General features: G+C 42.0%; 3 protein-coding genes across 7 annotated transcripts; 1 reads left to right on the forward strand and 2 right to left on the reverse strand.

Annotated features, from left to right (window-relative positions):
- The first annotated feature begins 1 nt into the window (after position 1).
- On the forward strand, positions 2-6,549 carry nasp (nuclear autoantigenic sperm protein (histone-binding)). 4 transcript variants are annotated; one of them, XM_035524792.1, is made up of 15 exons: positions 2-174; positions 1,264-1,302; positions 1,406-1,519; positions 1,963-2,043; positions 2,131-2,237; positions 2,501-2,911; positions 3,116-3,168; positions 3,250-3,326; positions 3,430-3,503; positions 3,923-4,111; positions 5,008-5,180; positions 5,268-5,336; positions 5,460-5,534; positions 5,868-5,996; positions 6,331-6,549. In XM_035524792.1, exons 1-15 carry the CDS (start codon positions 137-139, stop codon positions 6,367-6,369), a joined length of 1,668 nt encoding a protein of 555 aa, XP_035380685.1. In that variant the 5' UTR covers positions 2-136; the 3' UTR covers positions 6,370-6,549. The 4 variants fall into 4 exon arrangements, with proteins under 4 accessions (XP_035380685.1, XP_026879905.2, XP_026879907.2 ...); XM_027024104.2 differs by lacking the exon at positions 2,501-2,911; XM_027024106.2 differs by lacking the exons at positions 2-174; positions 2,501-2,911 and adding an exon at positions 482-575.
- Positions 6,550-7,622: 1,073 nt separating this feature from the next.
- On the reverse strand, positions 7,623-11,835 carry ccdc17 (coiled-coil domain containing 17). The gene is made up of 14 exons (XM_035524030.1): positions 11,620-11,835; positions 11,281-11,385; positions 11,018-11,071; positions 10,704-10,824; positions 10,320-10,461; positions 10,064-10,171; positions 9,682-9,829; positions 9,488-9,581; positions 9,141-9,307; positions 8,881-8,966; positions 8,511-8,726; positions 8,142-8,367; positions 7,890-8,000; positions 7,623-7,766 (listed from the first exon to the last, which is right to left on the reverse strand). The coding sequence occupies exons 1-14, from the start codon at positions 11,827-11,829 to the stop codon at positions 7,623-7,625; spliced, it is 1,932 nt and encodes a 643-aa protein (XP_035379923.1). The 5' UTR covers positions 11,830-11,835.
- A 549-nt stretch (positions 11,836-12,384) lies between these two features.
- gpbp1l1 (GC-rich promoter binding protein 1-like 1) lies at positions 12,385-20,412 on the reverse strand. 2 transcript variants are annotated; one of them, XM_027024098.2, is made up of 12 exons: positions 20,228-20,412; positions 17,755-18,959; positions 17,224-17,332; positions 16,584-16,713; positions 16,167-16,477; positions 15,921-15,996; positions 15,548-15,744; positions 15,209-15,349; positions 14,880-15,029; positions 14,583-14,701; positions 14,353-14,455; positions 12,385-14,240 (listed from the first exon to the last, which is right to left on the reverse strand). In XM_027024098.2, the coding sequence occupies exons 3-12, from the start codon at positions 17,281-17,283 to the stop codon at positions 14,085-14,087; spliced, it is 1,443 nt and encodes a 480-aa protein (XP_026879899.1). In that variant the 5' UTR covers positions 17,284-17,332; positions 17,755-18,959; positions 20,228-20,412; the 3' UTR covers positions 12,385-14,084. The 2 variants fall into 2 exon arrangements, with proteins under 2 accessions (XP_026879899.1, XP_026879898.1); XM_027024097.2 differs by having other exon boundaries at positions 17,224-17,337.
- Between the last annotated feature and the right edge of the window lie 12 nt (positions 20,413-20,424).

Raw genomic sequence — 20,424 nt, forward strand, 5'->3', positions numbered from 1 at the left:
TTCTGTATTTAAAGGCGCCAACAAAGAGAGATTCAGAACTAGTCACATAAATCTGCCATTTTCTTCTGGACCTTCAGCACTATATACGGCTCGTTAAGTTATCGATAGCGCTTGTGTATTTCCCGTCTTTCTTAAAATGCCCGAAGAAACAGCCGCTGCTTCCAGCACCGAAAGGTAAACATTAAGACCCTGCTTGAACCATCTAGTTAGCTGGCAAACTAGCTCAAGAGTTAGACAACGAACGCCCCTACACTGAACTAACTCAAATAAGACATTTGTACTGTTTGGCAACAAGTGCGGAGATGGTTTGGTACTGTGAGAAGAAAAAAAAAGCACGTTTCGCTTGGTAGCGACTTATTTGCGGGAGCGGGTTTATTGTTCGTCAGGCCTTAGCTGGCTAGCTAGCTGCGGGGCTCGTGCGGCGGCGTTCGCGCACTTGGGTTTGGCGGGAGAGCGCCGCGTGCCCGCGGAGCTGAGCGGCTTAACTGGAGTTGGCTAACGGACACTTCTACAAGACGGGCTCGCTAACCTGGCTGGGTTTGCTTTCCTGTTGGTCGACGAAGTCCGCTACGGACGTGCGTGTCTCGGAAGCGATTTAACTTCGTGTTGGTTTTTTTGCGCGCGAATACATGCGCATAACTGCGGAGGAGGAGGGGAACGTACCCCACGTTAACGTAGGCTAGCTAGCATGGCTAACTGCGGGGAGACGGTTCGCTGGCTGGCTGGTTGGCTGGCTAGCTAGCTAACATTGGCTTGCTAGATACATTGGAATAGTGGCTATCTGTAGCTAGTGTAACTTCATTGCGTTCACTCTGTCCTGGATAAAGTAAACATGGTTAGTCGGCAAGATGAGTAACCTAGCTAACTTGTTTTGCGGAAGTGTTCATTATCTGATGGTGCTAGCTAGCTAGTTAGCTACTTTAGCCATCTTATTATACTGTAAGTTAGATAGCTTAGTTAGGTTAGCTAGTTAACATTAGTTATGTCAGTAGATTTGTAAACGTGTGTGACCTGTTGACGTTAACTAAAATGTGCACAGAATAACGTTTACGTTATTACAGCTAACCTACAGAATCTAGCTAGCTGACATTTTGCTCAACTTGCAAATTGTAACGTTTGTTGGTGGCAGTTTAACGAGAAGACGTGGGAGCCCTGTGACGATTAGCGGGCTAATTAACCTACTTTTTAAGTTGTAGGCTGTTTGACTTGGACTGGCTCGCTTTTATTGAACTATGCTGGCTATAAGCGTTTTCATTTTTGCAGTATGGAAGAGAAACCCTGCTCGTCCAGTGCTGCTGATGGGTGAGATGGTTTCCACGCTCTACTATTAAGATATCTACTTAGCTAGCTACTCCGGTTTCCAGTTATATATAATTAACAGTTACGATTCTTAAATGATTTGCAGCTCCATAGATGTGGCTGAAGAGGCAAAGAAGCTGATTGGCACAGGAAACAGGCACTTGGTCATGGGTGATGTCGTGTCTGCTGTCAGTGTGTTTCAGGAAGCCTGTGCCATGCTGTAAGTACTAATGATTTTGCAGACTGAGGACACGGGTCTACCTGCAGCTTTCCTCACAAAGTCCTGAATTTTAATGCTACATAAATAGTGACTGTTTGGAAATTGTTACTTGCCAATTTGAAGCAGTTTAGACCCAACCATTCAGATCATCTCAAACTCCTAAATTCTCCCAAGCCTGTCTTTGGTGTCTTATGGTACGTCACTGGTCAAATGAAGTGATGGGCAGAAATGGGACAGATTATGCAATGTAGTAACTTCTCTTGTGTAAACTACTATTGGCTGTGCCACCACTATATATTGTACATGTATAGATGAGTGGTAAAACTAGCCTGAATGACAAGAATAGCAGCAAAATTTGACATTGACATTCTAAAGAATGAATGGGGAAAAAGGGAGGGGGGGAGAGAAACACACCTCACCCTTTCATGATTCACCTTCCTCAGAGCTGAAAGATATGGGGATACTGCTGATGAATGTGGAGAGGCTTTCTTCTTATGTGGGAAGTCCTTGCTGGAGCTTGCCAGGTAACATGGTTGTGTGTTGCATCTGCATTTCAAGTGTGTTTTAATGTAACTTAATTCAGGGAGTTCATCACTTGGTCTGTATTGAAGGATGGAGAACACTGTCTTGGGTAATGCTTTGGAAGGAGTCCCAGAGGAGTCTTCAGAGGAGGGTGAGAAGAATGACTCCAAGATTGAGAGTGCAGACAACTTGGATGGTTGGTATATTGGTGTGTGGAAACACCATACTTTTTTTTTTTTTTTTGCTTCATGCAGAGCGATTCAAAAGGCTATTTTTAAGTGAGTGGTTTTCTTTTTGAAAGAACTTTAAGATTGATTCAGCTTGTTAAACTGAAGGTTGCTGTCTAAAATAGCATTGTGCATTTTAGACTTAGTGATTTGATTAGTTGCCAATGTGTATACCAACATGGTTCAGGTAAGAATGCAGACCTTAAGTTTCAATGTTTCCACCACAACACAGAGAAAACCAGGGATGAGCTCCGTGCACAGGTTTATGATGCCATGTCAGTGGGCAAGAGAGATACTGGGGGAGAGGGACAAGAGGAAAAGGAAGAAGGCACAGCAGAAGAGCATGCTAAGAAGGCTGAGGCAGATGCTTCAAGCCAAAATGAAGACAAGACTGAGTCTGCCCTTGAAAATGCTGAGAAGACCACAGTATCTCCCCATAAAAATGAAGAGAAGCCTGCAGAGTTCACCCTTAAAAATGATGAGCAGGCTGCTGAAAATGAAGTTAAGGAACTGGAGGAAGGAGCTGAAGCCTCAAAGCTAGAAGATGCTATGGGAACAAGTAGCCTGAACAAGAATGATGGTGTGAAGAAAACAGAGGAATTGAATGAAGAAAAGGCAGTGACCATGGAGGAAGAGGGTGGAGGTAGAAGTGATCAAAATTTAGGGCAGCACTGGGAGCATGAGGGCAATTCTGGCTATATATGCACAATCTTCACTTGGTGACTTTATCTTGCTCTTAGTGGGCTCTGTGGACCACACAGTACAACAGTCATCAGTGGCCAATCCAAATATTTGTCTTATTTTTGCAAGTTTAATTTCTGACTCCAGTTAATCTCTGCTTGATCAGACAATGACGACGATGACGATGATGATGAAGGGGAGGGCAGTGTTGAAGATAAGGTTTGTATTTACCCAGGTAGGTTACTGAGGACTTAATGTTGCGCAAGTTTATCTAGATAATTTAATGTTGTCTCCTCGTAGGAGAATGAAGAGGAGGAAGTAGGAAATCTTCAGTTGGCATGGGAGATGCTGGAAGTGGCTAAAGTCATTTACAAAAGGTAGGAGTGCTTGGTGGGGTGACTTGGTTCCCTCACTGGAGTTATTCCATTAAAGTAATGTCTTTTTGTTTTTTGTTTTCTGAAAGATTACTTTTATTTGCAGAAAGGAGAACAAAGAGGACCAGTTAATGGCAGCACAGATCCTACTAAAACTTGGAGAAGTTGGTGCCGAGTCAGGTTTGTTTTCATGTCCATGGCTGAATTGTAGTCTTGGTCACTCTTGAGGTTGTGTGGATTCCCTTCATCTGTTTTTAATGAGTGTAACCACATTTCTCAGGTAGGGATTTGTTGGAGTTGACTCTTTCACCAATTGTTCTTTGCAAAACTTGGTTGCTTGACAGATTTACAGTAATTGAAGACATTGTCCCATCAACCTTAAAACACAAAAGCATATTGAAGTGGTTATGAAGGGCAAACTTAACAAATGTGAGAAACTGCATTTGCCATGAAGACCTGACTTGAGTTCTGCCTTGTGGATTTTCAGAATCTGTTTAGACTCGTTCTAAATATTTAGAACTAAAAGATTTAATTCTTTGGGTTTAATTTCAAAATTCATACCTCAAAGATCAGTGATCAGCCTACTCTTTTGTTTACAGGTAACTACACCCAGGCTCTGGAAGACTTCCAGGAATGTTTAACCATACAGCTGGAACACCTACCCCCTCATAGTCGCTTGCTGGCAGAGACTCATTACCAGCTGGGCATGACCTTTAGCTACACAGCACAGTACACCCAGGCCATTCAACACTTCACCAGTTCCATCCAAGTCATCGAGAGCCGTCTGGGTAAGATGTGATGTAATGCATATGCAAGTCTGAGTGTGATTTTTACACTTGCTTGATGTCCCTGAAACAGTTTTTCCAAAATTTGATTTATTTAATTTGGTGTAAATTGTAGTAATTTAATTCATTTACTTATTGTATGTATGTCATTGCTTAATCTGGCCTGTGTAAAGCACTTGGATTTTAAAACATTTACATTTATGGCATTTGGCAGACAGTGTGAATTGCAAAAGTGCTTTATTTACTCATGGAATGCATCCTAGCCAATAGAGTAGGTTGGAATCCAATATACCAGTGATCTAGAATACTACTGTAGAAATACAGGGATTATTGCTGATGCTTTAAAGTACAAAATAAATAAGGTCCATCTTGGACAATGGTAAGTGCAATAAACAAGTAGTAGAATTTGCTAGACAACATCAGTCATAAACAATACCCTATAATAAGTACTAGTTTAGTTGGTCAATATAGGAGCAGGGTCAGTGGTCATTTAAATATTCCGCAAATGGATGGGTCTTCAGTCTGGGTTTGAAAACTGGAAGTTCATTCCACCATCTAGGAGCCAGGACCGAGAATGGTCTTGGCGCTCCTCTTCCATGAGACTTAAAGCATGTTATTTCAAGCCAAGCTGTACTTGAGGTTCAAAGTACTCGAGGTACTGATTGGGCTTTGACCATTGACCTCATGTATGGAGGAGCTGGTCTGTTTTTGGCTTTAGTCAAGCGTCAAGGTTTTTAATCTGACGTGTGCAGCTATTGGAAGGAGCGCAGTAGTGGAGTAAAACCTACTTGTTTGTTTACACACACACACCCCTTTGGTTTTTTTTCCATTTTTGCATGGATGGATGGGGCCTGTTAAATTCCCTTGACTGTAAAGTTTCATGTTCTTCCTGTTCCCAGCCATGCTTCAAGAAGCAATTGACAAAGCTGAAGAGGCTGAAGCTGCAAAGGAGGAGCAGAGTGAGCTGGAGGAGCTGAAGCAGCTGCTTCCTGAGATTGCTGAGAGGGTAGAAGATGCAAAAGAAAGCCAGAGAACGGCAGCTGCTGCATCACAAGCCATCCATCAGACCCTGGTAGGTTGAGGTGGCGCTGTGTATATATGCGCTGGATAGAAAGAAGTCTGGTTTGATCAGAATGTTGTGTGCTTTCTTTTATCACAGGGAGGGGCATCTACGTCATCTGCATTCCCTGCTGAAAATGGTGGTGCATCTTCATCTACAACCAGCCAGGTTTGTTGGCCATCTTAATTTGGAAGTACCCCTAGGCTTTGTTTACCACTTTACTGGAGATGTGAGAAATCAAACAATTAAACAGTGTGAAGGGCCTGAAATGCCTAACTGCTCTTATTTCAGATTGAGGTTAAACCATCAGATGGGGCGTCATCTTCAAAATCTACTTTGGATATCTCCCATCTAGTGCGCAAAAAGGTCAGTTTCCATCCAGTGACTTTATTGGACTTTGTTTGTTATTTTTGGTCACCCTACTTTGAAGGATTCTTTTCAACAGTCCCTAACTTTTGGCTCATCAGTGTGAAAACCCTGGCCTTAGCAGGGCAAGTTACATACCCCCTTACTGTCGCATGATATGGACACAGGACTTTTTGTGACTGGAGAAGTTGTCGTGATGCATGGTGGTTCAGAGGTGAAGTAGTGTGAGTGTAGCCATGGCTTTGTGCACTAGCTTTAGATGAGGAGCTAACATTAGGAGGTAAGAAGGTAAGAAATAAAGTTTCTTCTGTCCTGCTTTGTATTCCTGCACAGAGGAAACCAGAGGACGAGAGCCCAAAAAAGGACAGTGATGCTAAAAAGGTCAAACAGGAGACCACAGTTAATGGCAGCGGCGACTCTGCCAGCAACAGCAATGGAGTCCAGGAGAAAATGGAGCAGGAGGCGAGTTGATAGGCTTGATGTTTCTCCTTGTAGGGTCAGCGGAGATTCTTCTGGGTAGCCGGTTCAGGACAGGGACTAATAAATGGATTGCTCATCGTTCTACCCCCTCCTCAAAACGGCTCACCACATGAACCGTTTTTTGTGTTTTGGGTTTGGTTTCAGTTTGATGGATTGGATTATTATTTATTTATTTTTAATCCAATGACCTCTAAGATAATGGTTTCTGATTTTGGGCCTCTGTCTATTCGGCGTCGATCTAAAGTGCTGCGATCCCCATTAATATTGTTTTGATTTTTTTGATTCAATTTCCCCAATATTGTTTCTTTTCTTTTAGGCTGCAAATTCCTCTTCCTCGGTGGAGACCTCAGCATGACGAAGTCTTTTCTGACTGACCACTGATCTTCCAACCAGCACAGCATGCCTGCCTCAAGTCTCCCCATAAACACTTGTTTTTGTAAATAAGACCTTTACCTTTTCAATGTCTGTCAATTTAAAAAAAACTACTTTTTTTTTGTATTGTAGTAAAGTTTCAATAAAAGATTTGCATACGTCAGCTGTCATGTTTTTAATTACAGTTTTAAGTTCAAGGCTTATACAGGAATAAAGCTAAACAATACCCCAGTTGGGTCTTGGCCATTTTTGTTCTGGAAAAACAAATCCAATATCCATCACCATGAGGGGCCATGCCGCCCCTCCTTCCCTGACCTAAAGACTGCTCCTCTTGACCCCTCAAAACTATGGAGAACAGTCCAAATATGTCTAAGATGTATTCAGTTTTGTCTTGGGTAGTAAAACCTTGCAGAGCAGCACCTTTTTAAAATGGGATTTGGCAAACTCAGGCTAACCTCTTCAAAGCTTAAATGTTTAATGCTAAAACAAGCATCCATTTGAGTTGCTATATGCATCAGTCTGCAATCCTGAAGGCCCAAGGAGTCATGGCCATCACCTGAATGGTAAGGCCTGTTTTCACTTAGTCACTGTATATGTCCCTTTGGAGAAAGATGATCTATAGCTAAGCTTTCTTTGACCCACTCCTTCAGTTTTCTGGCAATGCCTAGTCAAGTCTTTTATGTTCCTTTGTGGAGCTTGACGGCTCTTATGTATCTTTTCTACTAGCCGTTTCCCTTGGTCCCTTTGTGTGCCACTATAACCAAAGCACAGCCACTCAAAGTGAAAACTAGAATCCATTGTTTCTCCCTACTTTTAGAATATTGCAACAGACTTTCATATGAAATCTGGCATGAGATTATATTCAATGATACTGCACATTTTGTACATTAGAATAAATATATGGTAAAATTAAAAAATTAAACATTTTCAGCTCAGAAAAACTAGTGGCAAGCTACTGATTGATTTAATCAAATATTTGACACAAGTCATCAGCCTCATCACTGTATTGCAGAAAATGTCAATTATTAGTATACATACAGGCCAACTGAGCATGTAAGAAAAAAGATTTTAGAAATCTTTTAAAAGATTAAAATCATATAATCTGATTATAACTTGAACAGAGATGAGAAGGAGAAAGCCCACCCGCATTATGAAATGGATCATTAAGATTTTTATAGAATTGAAGGGGGGGAAAAAATGCAAAAAGACAGTTCAGATTGGGATGGAGTCTTTCCCTCATTCTCGTGCCTGTGTAAACTCTCCTTCCATTGAGGACGACCAATCATTTTGTGGTTGTGATGAAAGAAAAGGGCTGGATGAATGTTGTAATGTGATCAGATGTGTTTGGCCAGCCAAGACTGTCGCCGATTGTGAAACCTCCTATAATGATGATGGAAAAAAAAACGACAATCATTGTGATCATAGTTGTAAACTCCAATACAAGCTCTAATTTAAAAGTCAACAGGAGCATGAAAGAAACGAGCTAATAAATGAGTGCATTACCTCTGGTGGGTGCTTGTAATGGCCTGTATTGTTAGGATCAATCTTGGCAAGAGACTGAATATCTCCATCTCGAGCATTAACTACACGAAGACAAATTTCCATGTCACCCAGCTGACCATAGGGAGAATGAAAGCAGTTATTTTGATTAGAAAAACAACTACACAGACAACACACCTGTTTCTCTTTAAACCAGCTGGAAACCCACTGGTAATATTTTTGCTTGAACAGAAAGATTTCTTTTTTTTTTTTTACCTGAGGTACAGGGTTGAGTTGGTCTGTGCCAAGGGAAGGCATTACAGGCAGACAGCGGAATGGAACCCTCCAGAATCCACTCTGAAACTGATTGTATTCATCAAAGAGCAGCAGCCTTGCCCAGCCTTGAGGCACCGGCTCTTGGCTCTCCTTCTCACTATATGATCCAAGACCCCCGGTAGCCTGTACTTCCACCACCAAAGAAAGGGCTGGAGATGGTTGCATCCTGCAGGCAGATTTGTACCTCACACCATTCACATGGAAGGAAATATAGTCCTTGTTGTTGTTTTTTTTCTTAAAGTTATTTTTTCAGAAGATAGAAATCAAGCTAGAATTGAACAATATCATTGGAAATAGCTTTGGATTGACCTTAGCACAGGCTGTTTGACAGCCAGTAATGCATAGTTTCCAGAATGAGTGCTCAGTGGACCAGTCAGAGCCCCAGCAGGATGACACTGGACAGGGGGCATGCGAGTGGGCCATTCCATCTCCTGCCCTCCAATGTACAGCCTGGCTACCAGACGAAGTGTTCTAAAAGTAGCATCCACACCCAGTACTATGTCATAGAAGATGATAAATCCAGCCCTACACACACACACACACACACACACACACACACACACACACACACACATCATAATTACTTTTGTGTTGTGGTAATTGTGATTAAATATCAATAATACGGTTTATTAAGAGATAAAGGAGATGCAACTATACCATGAAAAAGAATCTGACTCACGTAGAATCATAAGGGGCAGGACCAAGGGTCTCCTTAGGGTCCAGCACATGCATACCCATCAGTGAATGCTGCTTGGAGCTATAATCCTGAAATATTGGTGGTCAATTTATTGACTATACTGGGCTATAAAAAAGCTGAAATCTAAAGCATACAGTATCTTTGCAGATATTACTTTCTTTAGTATCTACAGATCAAACATGGAAAATATTGTTATACTTAAGCGATCATAAGTAATTATGGTTTTTGTAGAGTACACTCACAGTTGGCTTTATCTGGGCTAGATGGCGTCCAGAAAAGGTAGGCAGAGGGACCAGAGCTTGACCCTCCCTGCCTCTGTCCACTTCCCTCCTCAGGCTGAAGACCTCTGCCTGTAGGCTGGCTATCTCGTCGATGTGGCGCCTCTGGATCGGATGGCTTTCTGAACCAGCTGCAGTGAGACAGCATTAGCCAATAGATAGCCAACTACTTATTCAATAATATTTGATTGGCATTGTCCACAACATGACCACAGAGCACAGAAACTAAATAACTGCCCTGGGTGTATAATTATGCTATATCGGCAACTTCACTACCCAGTCAAAAAAGCTTTTTAGTTCACAGGGTCTACCTTCATTCCCTCTACATCTCTCCCTTGCTAGTTGCATTCTGAGAATCTCTTCCTCTAGCTTCTGGTTCTCTCGCTCCACCACCCAAATATCCGACTCCCTGGTCCGACGATAGGTCGATTTGCCTGAGTAAAGGACAGAAGGACAACAGGCTGGTCCCGGTGTTCTAAGAGAATTGCCTATCAGAGCAACAGACACTGTTCCACTCACGTTTTTTCCCTGACTTGTGCTCAGCTCTAGGTGTGACCTGCTCCAGAACATAGGCTTCAGCCTGAAGGTCATGCATGTGGGCCAAAACCTCTGGATCAGCACCTCCAGCCTGCACGTATGCTAGCCGCAAAGATCTGTCAGACAAGAAGCATGCTCTTCTGAGGAATAAGGCGTATAATTGCCTTTCCTAATTTTTTAGCAAGAAAGTGAGTTGCTGAACTGGATTCAGTCCCTTATGTAAATAACATCAGGTAAGATGCTTTATGGTCTATATATGAGACCAAACTTTCATATTCAGGGGTGCCCTTGGCTTATGCTTCTGTGGGATTTAACCTCAGTTGCTTTCAGCTTCAGTGGGATGAGCAAACCTTATCTGTGTGGAGACCAGGCCATCCACAGAGAACATCGGCTCAAAGCTGAAATGTTGTGTCTTCTTGTCCTTGAGAAGCTCTGAGTGAGCATGCCCTTCTTTCATCCTAAAACACATCACAGTTCAGACATTGCTATGAAAATGCGCTATGGGACAGATAACGCAGTTCCTCACTCCCTTAGCCAAAGACACAAATCTATTGTAGCTGAGAACATGAGTGAGTGTGTGTGTGTGTGTGTTTGTCTGTCTCTCACCCCCACAGGCGGTTGAGCTGAGTGCTGAGCTGGCAAAGAAACTCCTCATTCCTCAGCTCCTGTTTTTTGAGGTCCTGAAGAACCTTCTCCGGATAATTCATGCTACCCTTCCCGGAAAAGCCCATGAGATGCTGCTCAATATCTGACAGCACACATGCAGTTATTTACACACAATTTTAAACTATTTGATAGTGCATGCTGAAATTCAAATGCAGCTCTGTTAAAATAAAAACTCATCTGAATTTTCAATAGCTAATTTGGGAACATTGATTTATAAACATACATCTCCACTTTGTCCTGTATGTTTATGTGTCATAATCGAACAGACTTGCTTTAGCATGAATATCTGTGTGTGTGTGATTTGTGAAGATAATAAAGATTCACCTTCTCTCTGCCGCTCCAGGTGGTGGGTGTATGCTTTAATCTCAGCCAGCTTTTGCCCATGGTGCTCAGACACTTCCTGAAGCCTCTCTTTATTAAGACACTGGCTGCCTGGACCCAGGCCCTTTGAGACCGATATAACGTAGTCACACACTATTCTTTACTATTATCTTTTAACTGATTTTTAAAGGGGAAAAAAATGGGAAATGTTCTGCTTCACTACATATATCACATTACAAGTAAAACACTAGAAGTACAGCATTTGAATTTTCTCTGAGATTTCACACCTTCCGAATGAGTAACACAATAACTCTGACCTGCGTTTGCCTTCTGAGCTCGTTCTCTTCAACGGACATCCTCAGCTTGTAAAACTGAAACGTAGGATTTATAATAGACACTGTGGGCTCCAATTCAACATTTAACTTTAGTAGTAAGGTTTGGTAGCCCTATTTTCCTATACTGGATACGCTCGACCTTGTTCAGTTGGCATCGGAATTCCCACAGAATTTGTATGTGTTTGGAAGGTGGATTTTGCGGAATAGTTTGCCATTCATGTTGAAATCACTGAATGTGGCCCCACCTCCTCAGTGAGCTGGCTCAGAGGCAGGCCCTCAGCTGTGCTGCGCTGGGGGTGACTCTCCGGACTGTCCCTCTGCCTCACCAGCTTCTTCCTCTGTTCTCTCAGCTGCTCAGTGGTACAGACACTCTCAAGTCACACTCCTGTTCCACAACTTTCCATTTCAAAGCTTTTTAAACGCGCAACCTGATGAACACATAATCTATCTGTATCTAAAACAGGACGCCAGATCAGAATGGAAAACGAAAATTAAGATTTCACCATCTTAATTACAGTTTCACCATATGATGGACAACAAACAAGGCGAACGTCACCGAGATATTATCGTGTATTTTCACTTACACAAATTAAATCAGGTGTCTGTGTCTTTCTGGAAGGGAATCCCAAAGCAGTTTTCTCTGGCTTAGTGATTTCCACTTGAATTTTTCGGAATGCCATTGGGTCTCCTAAGATGCTTCCAGTGCAAAACCTGGCCTTATGTTTATCCAAAAGACTTGCAGAGTTAAATTCCATGTTGCAATCACGGCAACATAACTCTCCTGAGTGTTCCATCTTAAAGTCACAGTCAATGATCAACTTCCACTATGAAGTGAAGCCAATTTAGTTGCAATACTGATTCACAGTACTGATCAGATGTTTGGATCAGCCCTCAATGTGTCTGCATCAGCAGTTTTTTTCCTTTTGATGACTGTTGAGGTCTTGTTTATTGGTTACAGTCACCATGTCAATTACCTCAACAAAAACACTGATAAAAAGGAGGGTGGGGTCAGGGCAGCATGTATATTTCACATACGGCTTTCACGAACACAAATTACCTGGCAAGACCGCATTATGTATTTTGTTCGTTTCTTACATCCAACTGGACTTCTTTGGTCCATTTTGAACACATTTTATTTTGTGGTCCAATTAATGCTTGCTTGTAAATACTTGGGCAGAAAACGAAATGGTAGACATGTTTGGCAAACTGGTGCAAAATATTTATTACAATTTTTTTCTTCTTTTTTTCTCCAAGATGCAGTAGTTTCTGTTTGCTTTGTCTCATACAGATAAACCCATACATGACACCTTATTATCTGCAAATCTGTAAATAATGTTAACAAAATAATCTCAATCTTCCAAAACTCACAATTTTTATTCTTATATTTTTTACAATCCACCCTGAATATCAAGGCTGCAGGAACAACATAACGCAAACGGAGAAAAAAAAAAAAAAAAAAAAAAAAAAAAAAAAACTATGTGGGATTTTTTTACAGCTGTACCAAAATTAAAAAAAAAAAAAAAAAAAAATTAAATCTGTAATAAAGCCTTTTTATACCCCATCAGCAAAAACAAGGTACAAAAAAAAAATGGAGATGCATAATTTCCACCAGCAGTCCCTCATGAAATTCAGAACCTTAGCAGATGGGCTTCTACTGCTCAGGTTCAGATAGAATAGTACATCTAGGTTTGTCATGAACAAAATTGTCAACAGAAATCCTGTTTGCAGAGAAACATCAGAACCAAAGAAAAAAACCCAACAACTTCATTCTCCAGACTAAATTCTCTTTTCCAATGAGCCAATCAAATATTCATTACGTTTGGAAACTGCAAACACTGAACGTGCTTAACAAGCCTCTGATCATTTTATAGATTACTTGTGCAATAGCAAACACGGATACTTCTTTGTCTTTGATGGCCTTTAATGGCTACATCCTACAACCCTTGAGCTTGAAGAAAACTGTTTTTTGGGGGGTGGGGGGGGATGTTTGAGGAGGGTTCACTGGGAAAACAGCATGACTTGATTTCTTCTAAAACAAGAACCACCTGACTACAGAAACACACAAAAAAACAATTGGTTGGTATAGTAGATAATGTCATTTTGTCTTCATTAAATTGCATTGCACTGAGACACAAAGGGATAAAAACAAAACCAAAATTGTTTGATGGGATGTTTACCCAGAAGAGGAAAAAAAAAAAAAAAAAAAGCCAGTGAACTTCTATTGCTTTTTCACGATTAACTTCTCCAATCTCATTAGCCCCTTCACTGTGAATTTTACCTTTATTTTAAATGCTAGATAATGACATACCCTCAGCTGGGCTACATATCAAATCCAACTCGTCACTCTTACACACTTGCAGTGACATGCTTGTTCAAAAAAGCCAAAAGGTGGACAGTGGAAGCGGTACAGTTTGAGACCAACATCAGAGAAGTCGTCATATCTTAGCTGCCGAATTGTGTTTTAGTGCTTGCGTGAAGTAGAGGACTGGCTTGAGTTCATTTCTATGAGGGACTGGGAGCAATGCTGCTGTCAGTGGCTCACAATGATTGTTTCATCTTCAAACTAATGCTACGAATTGTTTTCGCAAAAAGGAAAAATATTTGAGATAGGTGTCAAAGCCATTTTATAGAACATTCAGATGAAGTCATATTTCACGTTAAATCACGGTTATAATTGGTGTTATTATGAGTTAGTCTTTTTTTCCCCCAAGCAAAAACAAAACAAATCTGGTGGGAGGGTATGCGTGAGGCTTTCATAGACATTTCTAGTTCAGGATAAATGACAAAACATGAGAGAACAGGAGAGAAAAAGAAAAACTGCCCATGAGGTGTCAACTCATTGTTCTCTCTTTCTCTCTCTCTCTCTCTCTCTTCCTCTCTCTCTCTCTGGGATATGGATGATGTCCCTTGTCCATGAAACAATATTTTCACTCATTTTCTTCTTTTCACTGAAAATAAAAGGTGTGGCAGAACAGAGAAAAATACAGAGCGCAAGAGAGTGAGAGGGAACATGAGCGAAGGAAGAAGACAGAGGAGTTTTAAAGCCACATTAGGTATCTTCGTCGTCGGAGGTCTGGCTGCTACTGCTCGTCTCGGACTCCGAGCCTTCTTCCAGGCCAGGATTGGGGGTGTTCCTCCAAGCTAGCAGGGCCACGCCGCGAGACTTCGGCAGCACACCGTTATGGCCCAGCCTGTTCTTCTTCAGCTGAGCCATGCACACACAAACAAGCATTTACACAGTGTGCACAGCATCTCCATTTTCACTACACTTCTATTTAACACACACACTACATGTGTATAAGGCTACATGAGAGTACCTGCTCAGTCTTAGCTTGAAACTCTTTGAGCTCATCCTCCGTGAGGGGCTGGAAGTTGTCATCATTCTCTGGGTACTCTTGCCAGCCCATTGCTTTAAGCAGCCTATGAGGAGCAATGCATGGATTGCATGGAGGAGATTATGAAGTGTCAGTGTTCATGGCTGGATGCATTCACTCATCATAAAGTAATGACTGCTGGCAAGGTACTTTGTATGTGTATGGTCTCTAACCTGTGCTCAGCCTCCAGGGAACTGGACAGATGCTCAGTATCAGAGTCACTGAGAGAGTGAGACATGCCATTCTCATGGCCTTCTCCATATTCTTTTGGCTCGGGAGTACTGGCCTCTCCCTTAAAAAAACAAACAAACATGCACAGCTGTTTAAAAAACCAAAAAGCTATATATAAAATATATAATAATTTGTATTCCCATTGATATGGGAAGTTAAAGTGATACAACTCTAGTAAATACAAATTTGATGGTTAACAATGCCAACTGTAGCATGCATCGGGCCAGAGAAGACCTCACCTCTGTTGGAGCTCCAGGACTGTGGCAGCCACTCACTTCTCCGTTCCTCTCGTCCTTGAGCCCACGCAGGAATTCGCTCTTACGGTCCGTGCTGCGACGCATCTGCTTCAGGCGGGTGATGTCTATGGGAGGGGTGGCACTGGAGGGGGTCTATAAGCGAGAGAGCACCAGGGTGAACAGGAGGGTGGGGTGGGGGCAGGGGTGATGCTTATAAGCAGAATCACTCATGTCCCCTAAAACAGTCTATGGGTAACAAAACATTGAGGTAGTAGGAATGCAGCACCATTTTTTTTTAGATAAATGGCTGTGTAGTATAGAATCCTCCTCACCTCTTTAGGAGTGCCATGGGTTGGTGCGTTGACAGGTGTCAGAGGTTTGGTCACAGAAACAGGGCTGGTAAAAGCTGAATCCCGACCAGAGAAATGTAAACCCACTTTACTTTCCCTTCCATTTGGTTTCCATGGGCCAGTCTGCAAAAAACAGGGGAGGGTCCTCTTAATCCAACAATTACAAATAAAATCTAATAAGTCAATAAATACACCAACAACCTAGCGAGACTCCTAATTTCATAAAGATTATAGGAACAAGGCGCATATGCAGCTACACAAGATATTAAAACTAAACTGTCACCATGTTGCCTCAGAGCCCTCTCCCCTCAAGTATAGTACCTTAGTTGGGGCGGTAGCAGTTTTGGGAACCAAGTTCTTATAGACACTGGGGCCAGTGATGGGGACTTTGGAGCCATTGGCAGGCAGGGGACCAGCACTGGCAAAACCAGCAGAGAATGCAGCACTGGGGTCCTCCTTAGACACTTTCTTAATGACCAGCATCTTAGACACAGCCTGCTTAGCGCTGGGCGGATTCTCTGTGGGGTGGAGAAAAACTAGAATTGCCTATGGTGGCTGTACCCCAGACATTTTCAACATGTACAGTGTGGACAAGTGTACTGTAATCATAAAATCTTGTTTCACACAACACTGCGCTACTGTTTTTAAAAAACAGAGAAAACATTAACTTCTGCGACTGGACATGTTTCCTTACCCCACACGCCTGCTGGAGTTCCCACAGCACGAGCTTGACTCACTGGCTTTCCAGTCGTCTCTGGATTCAGTGAAGGCTGCATTTTACACAGAGAAAACAAGTAAATACCACTGAACAAAACAAGAAACCTGGATACAGTGACCATTAGGATGACATGATTTTGTTACTATAATTTCAAGCCACATACTAATTACACAAACCTTACCCAAGAATTAAAAAAAAACAAAGCTGCCAAAATACACTCACAAAATCCTCTTCCACAAACTTAAGCTTGTCATCATTACGCTCCTCATCCGAGTAACGGTCCTGGAAAGGGCCACCCTTGCGGAAATTGCCGTTGCGCTGCCGATGGCCCCCCTGCCTGTCCCTGTCACCCCCACCTCGCTTGGGATGGCGGCCATGGTGATGGTGAGGGCCCTCCTGGCCCCGTGGGGTCCCATGCCAGCTGGGGGTCTCCTTCCACCCATGCCCACTACCCAAGCCACCTTGGCTGCCCTTAGCTACACCAGAGTCCACAGAGTCATGCCTGAGCAAAGATGGCTGGAGCCACCCATCACCTATAGGGAGGGAGTAAGATAGAGAGATATGGTCACTCTTAAATGAACCCACAGTGGAATGTCCTTTAGCTGACTGGGAATGGGAAGTTTGCGCATATGTTTTTACCTCCAGGAGCTTTAAGTGGATCGTTGTTGAAGAAACCATCAGAGGAGTTGTGCCTGCGGCGGTTCACTCCCGGCCGGCCATCTCCACGGGGAAAGTGCTCTCCATGCTTCTCAAGGGGGGCTGCAGGGGACTGAGGCAAAAATCAAAGAGCATGAACACACAGAACAAGGACACATGGTCTTTCTGACCATGCTGAGTATTTGGTGCAACCAACTTTTGCATCTTCAAAACAATGGGGGTGGGGTGCTGGGGCTAAAGACAAATAATACCAATGCATGCGTTTCACCCCAGACACGAATACTCAGTTTAAAAAAAGTATTAAAGCATTTGTCCTTTCTTCCATGACAATATTGCATACATAATCTGTGTAGTTTCCTGGTGAGCCAAAACTATGCTGAAGGATCTGCTATTATTTCTCTCTGATTTATTCCAGTGTATTGATAATTACCTACATTTTCAGAATTAATATGTTCTTGCAGGGTTTGTGTTTGTTTGCTTTTTACAAAAAAGCTGACCTCAATTATGAATAAGTCACAATGATTTAGAGGGGCGAAAATGAACGTCACTCCGAATACAAGATAAATTTACAGTGAACAAAGTGTTGTATTCAACACTAGGAAAGTAGTATATGGTATCTTACCTTGGCAGGCTGTGGCGTGGAGAAGTTAAGCCAGGCAGGAACAAAGTCATGCTGCGCCATTTAGGTCCAGTGTCTCCCGTCAGTGGATCGAGGCATCAAACCTCATGGCCTGAACTGGCAAAACCAGAGGACATGTTCTCTTTATCTGATAAAATAGCTCATTTGTCCAAATGTGCATTCCTCTTAATCAAGCTGGCAGGAAATGCTACTGCTCAGGCTGCAAGCTAACAGAATAAGTGTAAGGTAAAACAATACATGGCAGATTTTCTAACAAGTAAAAAATATTAAGTCTAAAATGCCAAGTTTGTCCCTTACAATTACAATGTATCTGAAATAGCTATAATCATTATGAATTAGCTAAAATCAGTTTGAAGTTTAAACTTAAGGAATATACATTATTAATAAAATTGAGTTTCAATCTAAACATGATAAAGCAATAAAGGATGCAAAATAGGCCAAGAAGTCTACAACAAAGCACAAACAATGCATAACCCAAGCCACTCATGTTATGAGGAGACAGTAGTTCTTTACCCCAGAGTCCTGAGCTCTGTAGTCCAGTGGCCCTGTCCTTGGCTCTGTTGGTGCACTTGGTCCAACCAATCCACTCACACAGCGTTTGCTGTGTAACCAAACCACAGCCACAAGACAACAGAAGCCTGCCACAGACAAATTCCAGTCTCCAGGATGGTGCTGTGAGTGTGAAGGTTGTCGAAAGACCTCGTTTTTGTGTCTGGATGCAACGTTCTATTAAAGGGTGCTGTAGTGGTCCAGCAGGAGGGCCTGGTACCTTTGATTAACAGGATTGGTAAATTGTAGTGGAAGAACACGATGTGGAACGCAAGATGTGGCTGATCAGTGATGCCGACTGAAGCTACAGGACACACTTAATCCAATGGATGGCAACAGAGTGCATTCAGGCAGACAAAATATTTTGATTTGTGTCCATGGAAGAAGAACAGAGTTTTGGACCAGTCTCTTTATCTGGAAGGCTGTGGAAGCAGCACGTTGTGCTCGAGCTCTGAAGCTCAGAATCTCCTTTTACAAACTCATTGTAAGCTGAAGATGCACACAGGAAAAGAAGAAAAGAGGGTGGGGCTGTACCACACAACACTGTGTTGCAGAGAGTCACGAACCAAGTATGTTCACCTCATGAAAACAGTTGAGGGTGCAAGGTCAAAGCAAAAGAAGGGGGGCTGATCCGTCACATCACAATAGCTGAAGGTGCCTGGTGTTATGGAGTCATGGGCATTTCTTTCACCTTCAACAGCACATACTTTGGACAAAATCTGAAGATAGTAGAATAAAGGAATAACTTGACATCATCTTTAATTTTTGCACCTCATGGTAAACCTGTAGTCCAATATTACGTTAGGCTATCAGAGTACTTGAAAGGAAGTATTAACTGATCTTTAACAACTCTGTAGATTTTCCAGCTCATAAATTCAGAACAGGTTTTAACAAATTAGCAACCTGACACCAGAGCCCACAGCTTTTATACAGACATATTGTTAAATAGAGCACACTGTGCATTGGTCTATTACCAGCAGTTCAATTACGCAAATCCAAAAGTTTTAAATGAGCTCTTGAAAGTTTTGAATAATCACAATAAAATGAGCACAGGTTCAATTGTTTCTTGAAGAGGGTATGCCTTTTCCAATAAAATGTGTGCAATGAAAAAATATCCAAAATCAGCAGTTCCTTCCTGTAGATTTCTTCTGTTCAACTGCAGACCAACTCTGTGAAACAATAGACAGACATTTATGTATATTTTTATTTAATCTAAAATTCTTAAAATACAGTTAGAGAATACCCTTGTTAGCTAACGTACATAATCATGTCCCATTCCAAAACTTCTCACTGCATTTCGTTAGCTCATAAATGGCAGCAATCTGGTCTTCTCTAATACCACAAAATGAGACTCGAAAAACCCGCAAACAAGATTTTACAAACATGACAAAATACGTTTAAAAAGTTTTTTTTAAGTCAGATTTTTCAAGTCTTACATAACCATGCTGCCTCTCTTAATAAACAGGGACTGTGCAGCGCCGCTGTTTACAGAAACTGATAACGGAACAAACAAACAACGTGATTCATTTGGTGACTTAAAAAAATATTGTTATACCCCATTAGATGGCTATTACAAATAAACCTGCATCTGAAAACTTGGCCTACTAGCTATATAGCTACCCAAGTAGCAAAGCACTATCTGGTTAACTTCAGCGTCCCGCGTTAAGCACTGAAACATCTTAACGTGACTAATCAGCTTGTTGGCTAACCTAACGCCTGACACGGCTTTAATTTAAATATTAGTGCTTTACATGCGTATATTATATAGTAAACATATGCGATTATAACGGTGTTTATGCTCACAGTACGCGAGTAGTTTATCTATCTGGCTAGCTAACACGCAAAGTAATTAAAGAGCTGACTACTGGCAACTAGTCGGAGAGTTAGCTATCGGGCTAGCTAGCAGAGCCAGCTACTTGACTGGTCGTCTTGGCCAACAACAACTGCTAACCTTGAAACTAGCATTGCTTGCCACTCTTCCCAAGTCAGTAAAGACGCAAATGATGCAAAATGTTGCGTGAGACGTTGCCATTGCGATAAAATGTCTTAGTAAATTGTTATCCCAACTTACCCAGCTAGCATTAGCTAACGCGACGTAGTTATCTGACTGTAGGCCATTCAATGAGTAGTTTTAGCTTACCTAGTTAGCTTAGCCAGCTAATTATTATACACCATGCAGCAAAACACGGACTATAAAATACTTTTCAATTGAAATAAACGAATCAGTAATTTACTTCCCACGAATGCTTGAGCATTTCGGCGGACCTGTATCAAATTATCCAAAATCCTCGAGGCAAAATGTGTTTTTGCTACGACGCTAGTTAGCTAGGTAGCGACTTAGCAAACTGGGCAAAAATAAACTGTTGCAAAATGGCTCCCTAGCACCGCCGAAGCCCCACTCACAACGACAGAAGAAATATTTCGATGCAACACATACCTTTTGATCCGTCGTCTGTCGAAATAAGTTACACGGAGACACGAGTGTACTTCTCCCCGTATCTAGCCAACGGTGCGCAAGTTGCCGTAGTTCAACTGTTTTTATTTTGTTTGCGTTTTAAATCACACTCGTTCGGAGTCCGTCTGGCTATCTTGTTCCTGTCTACTTCTCCACAGACGTGTTTAATCGATGCCAGA

The sequence above is a fragment of the Electrophorus electricus genome, chromosome 3 (assembly GCF_013358815.1).
Source record: "Electrophorus electricus isolate fEleEle1 chromosome 3, fEleEle1.pri, whole genome shotgun sequence".
Lineage (NCBI taxonomy): Eukaryota > Metazoa > Chordata > Actinopteri > Gymnotiformes > Gymnotidae > Electrophorus > Electrophorus electricus.